The sequence below is a fragment of the Neodiprion virginianus genome, chromosome 7 (genome assembly GCF_021901495.1).
Source record: "Neodiprion virginianus isolate iyNeoVirg1 chromosome 7, iyNeoVirg1.1, whole genome shotgun sequence".
NCBI lineage: Eukaryota > Metazoa > Arthropoda > Insecta > Hymenoptera > Diprionidae > Neodiprion > Neodiprion virginianus.
In genome coordinates this window covers 1,717,119-1,731,003 of record NC_060883.1, presented here as the reverse complement: position 1 = coordinate 1,731,003, position 13,885 = coordinate 1,717,119, and the positions used below count along the sequence as shown (strand labels likewise).

Sequence of the window (13,885 nt, the reverse complement as noted above, 5' to 3'; positions counted from 1 at the left end):
TCAAGTTTTTCCACCGAGGTTCGAAGGGTTTAGGAAAAAACATTTTTAATACCAACAATTTCAGATTCTTTAATATCGCTGTTTCGAAGTTCCGCGACTTTGCATCACCTGACGATTTTGAAAGTCTGCACTTTTGACATCACGCGATAGTGAAACCTTCGGACCTTCAGATTTCGATATTCTTTGACTCTGTGACTCAGCATTTTTGCGATTTTAAGACTGCGTGATTCAACGATTTTGAAAGTCTCAAATTTTGATATCTCGCAACACTGAAACTGAGATTTTTGCAATTCTAAGACGTCGCAATAAATATTACATGATTTCGCAGCCCGTTAAGATGTAACACTTTCTAAAATGATTCCCAAAGTTTGACATTCCTCGATCTGATGAATCATAAATTTATACATCATGTTAAAGTTGGCACTTATTCCGCAATTTTAAAATTGGTTTAAATTCGCTAAACTGTAAAAAAAAAACATTCAAATTTAAAAATTTTACTCCCTTCAAAGTCATTGTAAGAATAAGTAAAAAATGCGTTGCTAATTTCAATCCCGTTAAATTTACAACAGCAAAGTGAAAAAAAGATCTCGAGTTCCGATCGCGTTTGTAGCCGGTGAATAATATTGTCACGGAATTCGGCATACGTGAGGCAGAGGTGAAATATCGTAATACAAGGGTTGCGTAGAACGTAAGAACGCCTCCTCGTCCCCCGAAAGCAGGAGAAGAGTTACATTTTGTAGGCTGGCTCGTAAACCGTTTATTACGTTTCCCACTAGCGAGTAGAGAGCGCTAGAAAACGCTTTTCACCGAACGCTCGGCACATAACCTTTCCACTTCCAGTTCCTCCGTCTCTCCGTCTTTTTTTTCACCTCCCTTCCGACCTTCGCGACGTTTTTCGCGCCCCACATACCCGTGCGAAAAAATTATACACGAATATGCCCACTTTTGCGAATTCAGCTCGACGCTACGATCCGCAAAAATTTAAACGCAAATGTCGCAACCCTCGAGTGAAATGAAAAATATTAGGAGGATAGGATGGAGGAGAAGAGAAGAAAAAAAAAGAAAAAACAAGAAATGGCCGAAGGAGTAAAGAAATTGGTACAGAAAAAATAAACAAATAAAAGAAGGAAAACCTCGCGTAGTTGAGAATATCTTCAACAGGGAATTTTTACATTCCGACAAATTCTTTTTCTTCAACTCTTTGTGCGTCTACTTTCTGCAAATATTTGAAAAGAGATTTTATCGCGCGAAGAGGAAAATATTACTGGAATGTGAAAAAAAAAAAAAAATGAAATGAAAAACACGAATTTCTTAGGAAAAAAAAACCAGTTCGAATTTGGTGGGGAGGAGCACGTCCTTATTACAATTTGTACTGTGAGATAGATTTTGATTAAAAAATGCAATCTGTAAATGATTAAATTCTCATCACAAATTACACGTTTAAAAAAAAAATCGATTTGTATTTTATTTTCTGGTAATTATAAAATACAGCGTAATTCGTATTTCCTTATTCCCAATTACGAAATGCAACGTTACTTGAATGTTTTTTAGTACTAATCAAGAAATGTAACGTAATTTCTACATATTCAGGTTTTTTTCTACTTAATTGCAATTAGTAAAAAAAGTAATTCTTGTCATCACGAAATACAATGTAATCACTATTTCATCCGTTCTAATTGCAAAACGAGAATCTAATTTCTATTTTTTTTTTCTCTTCCAACTGTACACGATACCCAAAAATGTGTTTTGTATTTCGAGTATACGAGGCATAAATTCAATTACAAATTACAAAAACAATTTCTATCTTCTCGTCGTCTTAACGTTACACTGCTATAATTCATTATCACTTACGTCCCTTGCTCTGGGACTGTTTTTGAAGGGTGGGTGGTGGTGGATAGTGTGGGGGGGGGGGAGGTCATACAATAAGTAAGACTGTCAGATAATTAGGAGCGAACGTCGAGGCGTCACTCGGTCGGTTGTCGCGTGTCGAGACGTTTTAATTGTAGGGGTAGTCGTCGGTTGGGGGATGATTTTGTGATGGCGTGAGTCGGAGAGGGAGGGAGGGAGGCACTTGTGCGTTGGCGTGATCATCAATCATCCATAATACGACGTTTTCTAAGCCGGGCGTCGGAAGGAAATCCCCCCCCCGCCCTGGTCGTCCTGCCCTCGTGAACGCTCCCCGCGCCCTTTTCCCTCAGCCTTGCTTTCTCACTCCCGCAGAGAGGTTATACGTACGTACATACATATATATGCCGGTGACGATAGTAGTCGAAGACCACCGAGAGTCGAGGATTTCCAGATTGCCGGGTCAAAGATTAAGGCCATTTCACCTCCCCCCCCGGAGGAGGGGGGGGGGGGGGGGTTGTAACGAGGGTGAAGAAGCCGATAGGGGGGAGGGGGGGGGGAGGAAGGGAAAAAAGGTGAAATATAATATGAAGAAGTGGAAACGACGCGAGAGAGAAGATCGCTATGGAGTATATATTTCATTCCGCACGGCCCTGTCTTTTTCTACTCAAACGACAATTTTATATCCAATTTTTCTCTCCCACCCCCCCGTTTTTTTTTTTTTTTTCATATAACTTTTTTTTCTTCTCGTTTTTCCGTTTCAGTGTCTCCTCTTTTTCCCTTTTCGATACTCCCTTTTTTTCGCCTCTTCTTTCAAGCGAGAGTTCGGAGAACGATACGTCTCGTACAGATTTGTGGTAAAAAAAGAAAAAAAAAAAAAAACACACCAGAAACGTCGAAACGTTTTGTAGTCAGAAAAAAGTACGTTATCGAATGAAAATTTTTGTAAAATTCCATTTTTATGTTTTATTCTCTCACAGATTTCTCTTCGTATACCTTTAAATTCTATATCCCTCGATGTTCCGAGTTCAAGTTTCATTGACCGCGGTATGAATATCAGAAGAAAAAACAAAATTAAATCGAAAATCTTGGTACCAAAAAAGATGTCAATTTTGTTGAAAGGTTCGAAATAAATCATATTTAAAGAGTAAATTTGATTCAATTACATGAAATTCGGTACAGCTTGGAAACAAAAAAAAAAAAAAATAAAAATTCAAATATTTGAAAAGAAAATAAACTATACGGAACATAACTTTCAGCACTTTGAGTAGAAGAAGAAAAACGAGGTAAAAATAATTTTTCGCATCTACGAATTCAATCTTTGTTATTTTTTTTCTTTTCCCCGTCACGTTAGCCAATTTCCGTACCGTTGTACCTTATTGCCGCTGTTAATTTTTTTTTTTTCCTTTTTCTTTTTTTCATCGCTCTTCCACCCCAGCTGCACGACGGTTGAAACGCGGTGGATGAAAACTATAGAAACAAGGGGTACAAGCGTACGGATAGTAAATCCTCGATGGAATAATACACGTAGATCTGCCCGCATCTGTCTTTAGCTGCGTAGATAAAACACATCCAGTCAGCCAGCCAGAGAAAAAAACGTGCAGCCAGAGAAAGGGGGGGAAAAAGAGAGAAAGAGAGAAAGAGAGAAAGAGTGGGAGGGTGCGAGGCGCGGCAAAGATGGTAGATTGGTTGAGTTATGGTTTGAATTAACCGCAGCTTCATGCCAGAATTTATAGGGGACGTTAAAAATCTAATGTATTACCTATATACCCAGCGGCAACGAACCAACCAACTAAAAGGGGGGAGGCGGGGCGGGGGGTTTCACGTCGCATTACGATCGAGAAAAATATCGTGGCCGTTGTTCGCTTCCGCGGGCCGAGCGGAGCGCCGTCGAGGCGGGTAAAATCGTTCGAGTGTACAAAATTTGCCGATGTTTAACCCCCGGCCCTCCGCGTTTTCTACGCCTCCCTGAACCACCGCCGTAAATCAAAGCCGTGTCAAACTATGAGGAAAACGCGGTTTTATCTCGCAGAGAATTGAGATAAGATGTACAACAGAGAGAGAGAGAGAGGATTGAGAAAAATGATTGTTTCTTTTCGAATTTGTTTTATTTTATTTGGAGGGGGAAGCTTGTGGTTTTTTCTTTTTTTTTTTTTTTGATTGTTTTTTTAAGACTTGCGAAGAATCGATTCGTTCTCTCCCTTGCAGGACAAAAATGTTATTAGTTATTTTTGAATTTTGCCTTTCTTGGACTTGACGATTTTCAAAAACCCATCACCGTCTATCGTAGTTGTTTCGATTCGGACATTTTTTTTTTTTTTTTTTGATTTTATAACCATTTCGCTACAATTTGAAATTGAAATTCCGCGTTTAATGACGTAAATTTATTACTGCAGAAAATTGTTCGGCGAATAAAACGAGTTTACCAGAATCAGCCCGGGCCAAGAACGAAAAAATAAAAAATAAAAAAACAAACGCAACAAAGTGTTTGGACTTGGAATCGATTGTAGGCGTTTTAAAATTTATCCTCGACGTTTTAACCCATAGATGCGAACCTTGCAGCAGATTGTCCGATTCAGGGGTACTTTTCAACCCTTACAATAGTTTTTATGACTTTTTCGATCCGACTCGCAGCTCGTCCGTATGGAGAGAGAAGATGATAAAGGAAATACGTGAGAGAATTTCACCGGTAATTCCGCGAGTCTTGGTTCGTCCGTCAGAAGCGGTTTGTATTATTCGAGCGACGCGTTTATGCCCAGCAATTTAGCGCCCCCGAGGCGCGGGGAATTAAGTCCTAACCCCAACCAAACCCCGCGAAACCCTCGCAACCGCGATACAGACATTCGTTCCAACTTTATTACGAACACGCACGTCGATTACGAATGTGTGCGAATATTACAAATTATCACGTTTCCGCGTTATGACGAGTGATATTATCCTCGCCGGTCATTATCGGGCGTTAATATCGCCGCACGCGGCTCTCTAATTATATACATATATGTTAATATGTATACCTCACGTATACGTGCGTAATTCAACCTTCCCCGTTTCGGAGAAATATAATCCAACCCGACGTAACAGCTGATATGCGGAAACGGGGGATCGAAAAATGTGGAATACGAAAAAAAAGAAATTCTCCACTTTGTTCCGAAAACTTATACAAACTTTCTTTTTACCGTTCATCGTGTTTGATGATGTGAGAAAGATATTGGTTTCGGTGAAAAACCTTTTTCTCTAATTACCACGAATTTCGAACGCCCGGAATCAGTAGAACAGGTTTTAAAAAAAATTTCGCAATAATATCAGAAACGGCTGAATGAGATAATTCAAAACTTGCAGGGTTTTCCAATCAGATAATTTGAATTTCCGGTTCAACCGGAAATAAATCGATTTTTAATGTTTTACCGACAAACTTGTACTTTTTCTAAACAAACGATTATGGTTATCCCAGTTTATATATTCACTTTTAAAAAGATGTCTAAATTTTTATTTCTCAGAATTTTCTTTTATCTAATTTTTCTTTCAAATCTTTTTCATTCGATCGTCCAATCCTACCAGTTACAGATTTTTTGCCCGACCGTCTTCGAGATCATCGAGGAAGTTAGTCGATCGGACCGACGGACTCTTCCCTTTTCACCGGAACGAAAAGCGTCGCGAAAAAACTGTTTTTCCAGTCATCGTTTCATGTTTACTGACAATGAATGCAACAAAACAATATCTTCAATTCTCACGCATAAATATGGTACACGTCTTACGCAAATATCTAAGGTTTCTCCTTCTTTTTTTTCCACATTTTTCTTTTACGGTTTCCTTTTTTACATTTCTTTTCCGTCGTCACGCTCGTTATTTTTTTCCGTTACTTGTGTATAGTCGAAGAATATAAGGAACGTTTTTCCTAAAACGGGCGGCACGGCAACGTCGTGATTTTAATATTCAGGAAACGTTTGTACAGAAACGTCGTCGAGGAAGGATTTCGGGAAGGGGATGCTGCCGGTTATTGGAGAAAATTTACCGACAAACGGCATTGTGAATATTTCAAAGGAGGGCATTCGTCGAGTTTCATGAGGTTTCACTGTTTGCTTCGCTCTTCTTTTTTTCTCCTTATTACTCGCCTCTTTATTCTAATCCTTATTTCGTTTTTCCAGAGAGAAAGAGAGAAGTAGAGAGAAATAAACGAGAAGAAAAAACTAAAAGACGCTCATGTTAATCCACATTAATCTATAATATCCGAGCTTATTTTCACCCCATTTGGTAATAATTACCTAACCTTAATTGCGGTATAATTTATTAGTTTACAATCTGCCTCGCAGCCTATTATTATTCCATTAAGTGTATAACTTTGGAAAATATGCGATAAATCTTTCAAATTTCAAATACTTACGAGTGGTCAGGATTTAGAAAAAAATTATACAACTGTAAATCGCATGGCAAAAAATATGAATAAAATAAAAGGCATCAAAAATTGCAACCTTAAAAAGAGGTTCGTCTTATTTGGAATCTGTATCCTGTAATTTTTGTCCGCCATTATCCGCATTTCGTATAATAATCTCTCAATCTTGTTTACGATATATAATTAAAGAGGTCGAGTAATTGATATTTATATTTCATTAAATCGTGGTCGATTGACCTTTTCCTTTGACACAAACAAAAAAAATAAAAACGTACGATCGTTGACGCGTTAAACCGACTTAACGTACCTTGGCAACCGCGTAGGTAGGCATATGTATCCCCATATAACGCGGTCATGCCCTGATTTCCACCTGACCGTAAAGGGTTCGTAGTAATATATTCGAAAGGAATTTTCAACCTGATATTCTTGCGACGTGGCGCGGGTTAAAATGTCGACGGAAATGATAACGCGATGATAAAACCAGGAACGGATAAGAATAAAATAAAATCAAAGTGACGAAGAAATGGAAAAAACAAAACATCTGCGATAAAATAAAACTAATCGACGGATTGATCTTTTCATAGTTATAATCCGGACTAAGAAATAGGCTAAGAATATATCTACCGATAAATATTACAATAATATATAAAAGTGTAATTCGTTATTCCCTGCAAAGTTTTTTTGCTGGATAGAGAGAAAGAGAGAGAGAGAGAAACTGTGATAATTAGCAATGATTGAAAGGGAGTCCTCCCCTCCTTCCGTTCCGTCGTATAAATTACAAGTTTGAAACCGCGTTGATATGATATTCCGGGATTGTCCTCGTCGGCAAAGAGTTTCGGGGTTCAATTACGAACGTATGCTTCGAATTGGCTTAAAACTATTTGAGGCGCATACATTTTTCACGATGCTCGTTTAAAAATTCGGATCACATCTGATAAATTTTTAACATTCGAAATGACGAATCTAATGAATCCAATGAAAGCGAATAGGATCAATTTTTATATTTTCACTCCGCCATATTGGATTAGCTATTTTGAATTTTGAAATTCTGACTTTGGATTCGTTTTCAGCTACCTAATAAATTCCCGAGTAACAAGTTTCAAGCGACTCGCTTTTTTTTAAGTTACTTTCGTTCTTTCGAGTCGGTAAAAATTTTATTTCGTCCTTTTCTTTTTTTATTCATCATTCTCTGTTTTTTCCTCGTGGTATAAAATTTTATCGTATAAAATAAAAGACAGTTTTTTCACCATGACCAAAAAACTTCCAGACTTATCAAACTGTTATTTGTTTGTTTATTTTTTTTATTCGCGTTACGTGGAAGAAATGAAAATTTCACATACAATGCAGAAAAATGGCCAAAGTCCAAGAATTTCAGTGTTGAAAAACGACAAAGTGACGGATTTGCATATCGAAATTCATCCGGTGTATATAAAATCCCGTAAAATGGGAGAGTAAATATTGTCAACTCACGTGTATATCGGAACTCCGTCGTCGTTTTTGTACCAAAGCACCATGTGGAGTTTGTCGTGTATCGGCGGTGATATGTCGCATGATAATTCGACGTTCTGACCCTCGACGCTCGTAACGTCGACCAGGGGTGCTGAAATACAGAAAAAAAGGATGCGTGAGTTTATTGACGTACTTGTAGGTAAGAAACTTATCCTGATTTTGAGAACAAAAATTAATATTTTGCGAAATGTCATGAAACAATCGTCATTCTCATCATCGTCGTCGTCATTATTCTTACCGTTAAGACGATAGTGTTGAAGTAAATAATAATAAATAAAAAAAAAAGAAAAGAATTTGATTCCATTACTTTTTCTACTCTCACAATTCTTTTCGTTTCCCCTTCAATTTTCGATATTTTTTTATTAAAAGTTACATCGTTCTTCTCTCCTTTCAAAGTGTCAAAATGTTTATAAAACAATCGTTATCGTCGAAATTGATCGTCAATTAGGTAAACGAGAAAGTGGAGAAAAATTTTACTCTCCTCGAAATTGATGGTAAAAAATGAGTCGAGAAAGCTTCTCTTTTCGACTCGTTTAATCTACAAGAAAGCAAAAAGCTTCGGACTGTTCGACACGAGACGCGGATGCTCGACAATGAAACCCAAGTTTTTCTCTTTTATTCTCCTCGCCGTTCGTGCTTCATCATTGCGAAGCTTTTTATTTAATTATCTCGATTGTTTTCCGAACTTTTCTCACACTCTCGTGCTTACCCACAATATGGCTAAGGATGGAAGAAACGAAGGAAGAATCGAGAGAATGGAAATTTTTTTGAAACTCACAGGATTTTACAATCGCATCAACGGCATGAAAAATTTCCATTTCCCGTTTAATTTAAGCTTCCGGTTCTAACGGAAATAAATCAATTTTCAATTTTTTATCGACTAGAATATAATTTTTCCTCCTTATCACTTTTACACTTTTTCCAGTTTATACATTTATTTTAAAAAATATGCGTAAACTGTTTCTCCTGCTGGTTTTTTTTTTAATCAATTACGCCCAAGTTCTGGTTTTTTGAAAATAAGAAAAAAGACCATCACCTAATATTAAATATAAAAACAATTTTTAATTACACTTAATGTATAGTTATTTTACATCGTTAATATCGTCTTTAAAACGCGTGAGGGAAATGAGATTTGTTTTTTCTTTTTGTTTTTTCCACTTTTGTTTTTAAACTTGTAGCCGGCCGCGCGTGGCAAAAGGGTATAATTGATTTGTAGCGTTGAATGAAGCAGGGTGAAAAATAATATATGCAAAAATATTTAAAAGGATCGTTGAATAACAAATTTCGAATGCCTGCAGTCGGTGAAAATATTCCGCTACCGCTGCTGCTGCTGCTGCTGCTTTTACACGCTTACACGCTTAGGTGGAAAATTATCGAGAATCGTGAATAACTGCAGCTGTAAATATACGCACGCGTATGAAATATTTCGAAAAGGAGAACGGAAGGAGCTGAAAAAATGAATAAATAGAACGAAAAAATCACCGATACGTTTCGAGTAAAATATACAAAATAAAATTAAAAAAAATAAAAAAAGAAAAGAAGTGAAAAAAATAAAATATCGACGTATAAATATTACAAACCCGCCACGCTGGCAATGCTCGCGTATAAATATAATAGATAGATGAATACGTATACGTATGATGTTTCATATTTCAAACGTTGAAAGATTGGATGAAAGAATAAAAACGGGTAGGGAAAAAGGGGGAAAAATTCCAAGAAGAGATGAAGAACGAAGAGGAAAAATAAAAATGGAAAAAAAAAAAAAAACCAGGGGGATGAAAAATATTTCCGCAATCGTACGCAGATATATTGCAAGTCTACGCGTGTGCAACGATATTCCGAATATATACGATCGTGCGGAGATGAATTTTTAATTCCTTTCTCGAAATTTCTGCACGGCAGAAACGTGAGAGACGATTAATTGTAATAATAATGATGAAGAAAGTGAAAACAAAAAAAAAAGAAAACAAAACCACCCCCTCCGTCCGAAAAAAATTAAACAACGAGAAAGAAGAAAAAAAAGAAAAAAAGAGGGCAGCGAAGCAAAGTGTAAAAACAAAAAAAAAAAACAAAAGGAGAAAAAAAGAACGAAAGTTAAATAAAGAATTCCAAAAGGCCGGGCATTTTAAGCTAATTAAATCCGATTTGTATTCGTCACTCGCACACGTCGTGGCTTTTCTCCTCCTTTCTCACTTTGTCTCTCTCTCTCTTTCTCTCTCTTTCTTTTTCCATGCTGGTAGTCGTTGGATGATAAAATTTAATTATTCAAGTCCAGTAGGTGACAGGTTTCTGCCTGTTTTTTTCTCCGTTCTCTGCCTGTTTGTTCTCCGTTGCCATTTTGTTTATTTGTTGAATTTGTTTGTTTTTTATTTTCACTTTAATTCCATTCGGCAAAGGAAGTTTCGCCTCATCGTTATATACGATTCAACTGGTGCGACGATAATGGAAACAAAAAAAAAAATGTCGAGTATTCGGCCGAAGAATTTTTTTTACTTCAAATTTCGCCCGCTCCTTGTTTTATGACACAGATACTTTTGAAATACATAAAGCGTACAGAAAGATCGCATACCTACTAGATTAACTCTTTCAGCCACGCAATCACAGTTTTTTTGAGTTTTTTTATTTTTTTTTTTTTCGGCACAGAAGTCGAAATAAAATGCAGGATTTTTCATGCGATAAGAGGAAGGAAAAAAAAAAATAAATAAACAAAAACAAGAGACAAAAGGGTGCCACTTTTTTTTATAGTGGCTTCTGTGGCTGAAAAGGATCAAAAAACGAAAAACTTGCTGCTCGGCAGTGTACAAGGGTGAATATTTTTTTTTTTTTTGTTTCTTATTGAAAAATCTTGGACATGAAAAACTTCCCGTACGACGCGCGAAATCCGACCTTCGGAAAAAATGAGAAAGGGTTTGAATTTTTTTGCCAGTGTAGCAGTCACCCCGTCTCTCTCTCTCTCTCTCTCTCTCTCTATATATATATATATATATACACATATATATATAATATAGGTATATAAGCGTTATTCGAAAGGGTCCGGTGTTGGAAAAAAAAAAAAAAGTTATGCAATAACTTCGGAGGCCTCGAAATATGAGGAAAATAATGGAGACGTAGGTTGGCGCCCGTGTCGAAGGGGTATATGACGGTTACGTCGAGGGATGGGAGAGGGCTAAAGGACTAAAGGGCTAAAAGGACTCGGGGAAAAATCGGTACGGAAAGGCTGCGCGCAGACCCGATTCGGAAGTCCAATTTCTTCGCAAATTCCGGATAGGCAATTCAAAAGAACGAGCGGGGTTCGATTCGCGGATTTTCCGAAGGCTGTGTGCCTGCATGCGGGGGTGAATCGGGGGCGAGGTGACGGCGATTCTAAATCGCGATCCTATATATGTATATATATATGTATATGTATGTATGTATATGTATGTATGTATATATATAAGGATCCAACGGACCGTCTAAAGGTACCAAAACCCCTCCTCGCCCCTTCATCCCACCTCCATTTCGCATCGGCTAGCTGCGTCAGGTTTAGATGACGCGAAGAAGTCGGGTTTGATTTGGTTTGGTTTGGTAGAAAGAAGAACTCAAGTAAGAGGATTCGGGGGGACGGTAACGAAATCAGGATATCGAAGTAATACTTTTTTTTGTTTCTTTTTAAACTTTTCATCGCTTTTGGCGATGTTGGACGAGTAGTGGATTCGATTGGAAATCACGATTTTTAAAATTCAAAAAATTTTTACGTTTAAATATTTCCTCGTACTTCAAGCGAATTTGTTCGAATTCGATTGAACGCATGACACTCGAAGTAAGTTTTCACGATTTGAAGTAGTTACCTAAACATTTACCGCGACGTCGAGCGAAGGTTCTAACAAATTGAAAATAAACACGAAGCTTGTGTAAAATGAACGCATTCGTGATTTCGAGCGAAAGTGATAGCCAAGCCCTGGATTTCTAACGAAGAAACGGAGATTGAATGATTCACCGAATAAGCTTGGTAGAAAGTATTTCACCGGACAGTCGAGTTAACGGATCGATTCCGGTAAGGCTGCCCGTATCAAAGCCGGCAATTAATTACCGCGACAATTAATAACGGCTACCCTTGCGGCATGAGTAGTAGTGACGTTATGTTAAGCCGGATGAGAATCCATCTTGACCATAACGAGGGTGTGAGCCGTGTAAGTGAACGCCCGGAGTACACCTACATCAACCTGTCCTAAAAGCCAACAGGTGTGTCTAGTCGAGGCTGGTCGAACCGGAAGGACGAGAAGCTAATTAATTGTCAAAAATTAGATATCGTTAGTAAAAATTCCAATTTTTTACCAATCTGGTATCTCAACAAACCTACCCAATGAACTGAAAATATTATACATGTGTAAGTACAGTGATGCAGACCAGTATTCGCATTTTGTTGAACCAAAAAAAAAAAAACAATACACGCATTAGTTTGACGACGAACTTTTGTTATAAAAAGTTTGATATCATTTTACATCTTTTTGTGCACGAGTCTTATTTTACCAGATTGAGGTTAGTTACGTTAATTTAACGAAATGTTGAAACTAGAATCATTGTTTTCGGAATTGAGAAACGACTTTGACGGAGTTCAATTTCCGATATCTGGATACATTTTCCTTTTTAAAAATTAATTACTCAATTTGAGACGATCCTACAGTAGCGAAACGATGATTTTTCGATCGATTAATAACGATTAATGATATTTGGAAATACACGTTATCATTATCATTATCATTATCGTTGTTGTTGTCGTTATTATTCGTTGAACGATCAATTCCCCTCTCACGATTCTCCAACCTTTTCGTTGCATGTTTTCTTAATTTCACTCCTTTCCGCGAATCGGAGTAAACCTGTATTCGCAACGCGTCTGCATAAAAATTAGCATACACTCACTATTTATTGCGCAGCCGTGTGGCGGGATATAAATAATATTTAAGCGGCCCTCTTTATCATATAAACGCGGGCGAGCCTAATGGCGCTCATTTGAATCCCTGTTTTTCCCTCCTCGCCGACCTCCTCCACCCCCCCTTATTCCACCCCCATTCTTAATGGGCTTAGTAAAGTCGAGAAAACATGCCACACACTTCCGACCGTTTACCACCGGCTCCCTAGGGTTGCTCGCTTTTTTTCCCCCAACAATACTCGGAGGTCGAGACGGGGAAAAATGAGCCGGTAAAAACGAAACGGTAAAGTCGTCGCGAAGGAAGGAAGGAAAGGAGGATGAAAAATTCACCAATTACCATCTTTGCTTTGCTTCGCTTCGCTCGAGCAACGCTCGATAATTGTTTCAACAAAAGCTGACCTCGGCCGTAAACACGATGCGTATTGCAAAGAGACGAGTAGAAATGACGGGGGAATTGGGACTGATTTATCGATATGCGAGAAGGGTGAAATAATTGACGCAGAATGCGAGCCCCGCCACTTGTTGTTGAAACAACAACGGTCCTCCTAACCGAGTATAAGAGGAGCGAGGCACTCGACTGTCGACCCTAAACAACCAAGTGCCAGAATACCGCTGGCCAAAACTTGAAGAGCCGAGCTAATTCGTTCCATTTACCAAGCGATGTGCAGTTGCCTCTCGGCTGGTGGAGAAACACCTGATTAAACCGAAACTGTGCATTGACCCTCGGCTAAAAGTCCATTTCGACTCAACGTTAAAACTGCCAGAGTAATCCAAAATATAATAACTATGAAAGGGTTATATACTGGGTCGAGATTTGTCAAAAATCCATTTTTTTTTTTTTTTTTTGATAAGCTGCTTCCGGATATCGGTCGTAGCAGTTTTAAATATCATTATTTTGACAGCAAAAAACAATTTTTATGTCAACAAATTGAAATGTCTCGTCATTTTCGGCCTCCCGACTAGATTATATAACCCCTAAAAGCATTTCTTAGACTTGTGTGTAATTTTTTTCATCACCGTCGACTGTTGGTTAACGATAACTGTGTAAACTCTGAACTTGACGATGCATTTTCTATTATTCTTCGTCTCCTTTCAGTTTGTCCGATGTCCCCCGACTCCTCATCTGTTTCAATTTATCGCATGCGGTAAAAAGCGCTTAGAGATACAGGGTTGAATTTCCTCCAACCCAGCCGACATGCTCAGCTGGTACATCGTAAAGGATAAAACGTCAC

The 13,885-nt window shown here is 38.0% G+C and overlaps 1 protein-coding gene across 8 annotated transcripts in view; it reads right to left on the bottom strand.

The window, feature by feature from the left end:
- The window catches only part of LOC124308504 (nephrin), a 155,063-nt gene that overhangs the window by 72,092 nt on the left and 69,086 nt on the right, over positions 1-13,885 (bottom strand). For all 8 annotated transcript variants that reach the window (XR_006909008.1, XM_046771270.1, XM_046771266.1 and 5 more), the window contains exon 2: positions 7,706-7,835. Coding sequence is in view for 7 of the 8 variants with exons in the window: in XM_046771270.1 (XP_046627226.1) it covers positions 7,706-7,835 (130 nt within the window). In the remaining variant the exon portion in view is untranslated. The remainder of the gene's footprint in view (positions 1-7,705; positions 7,836-13,885) is intronic.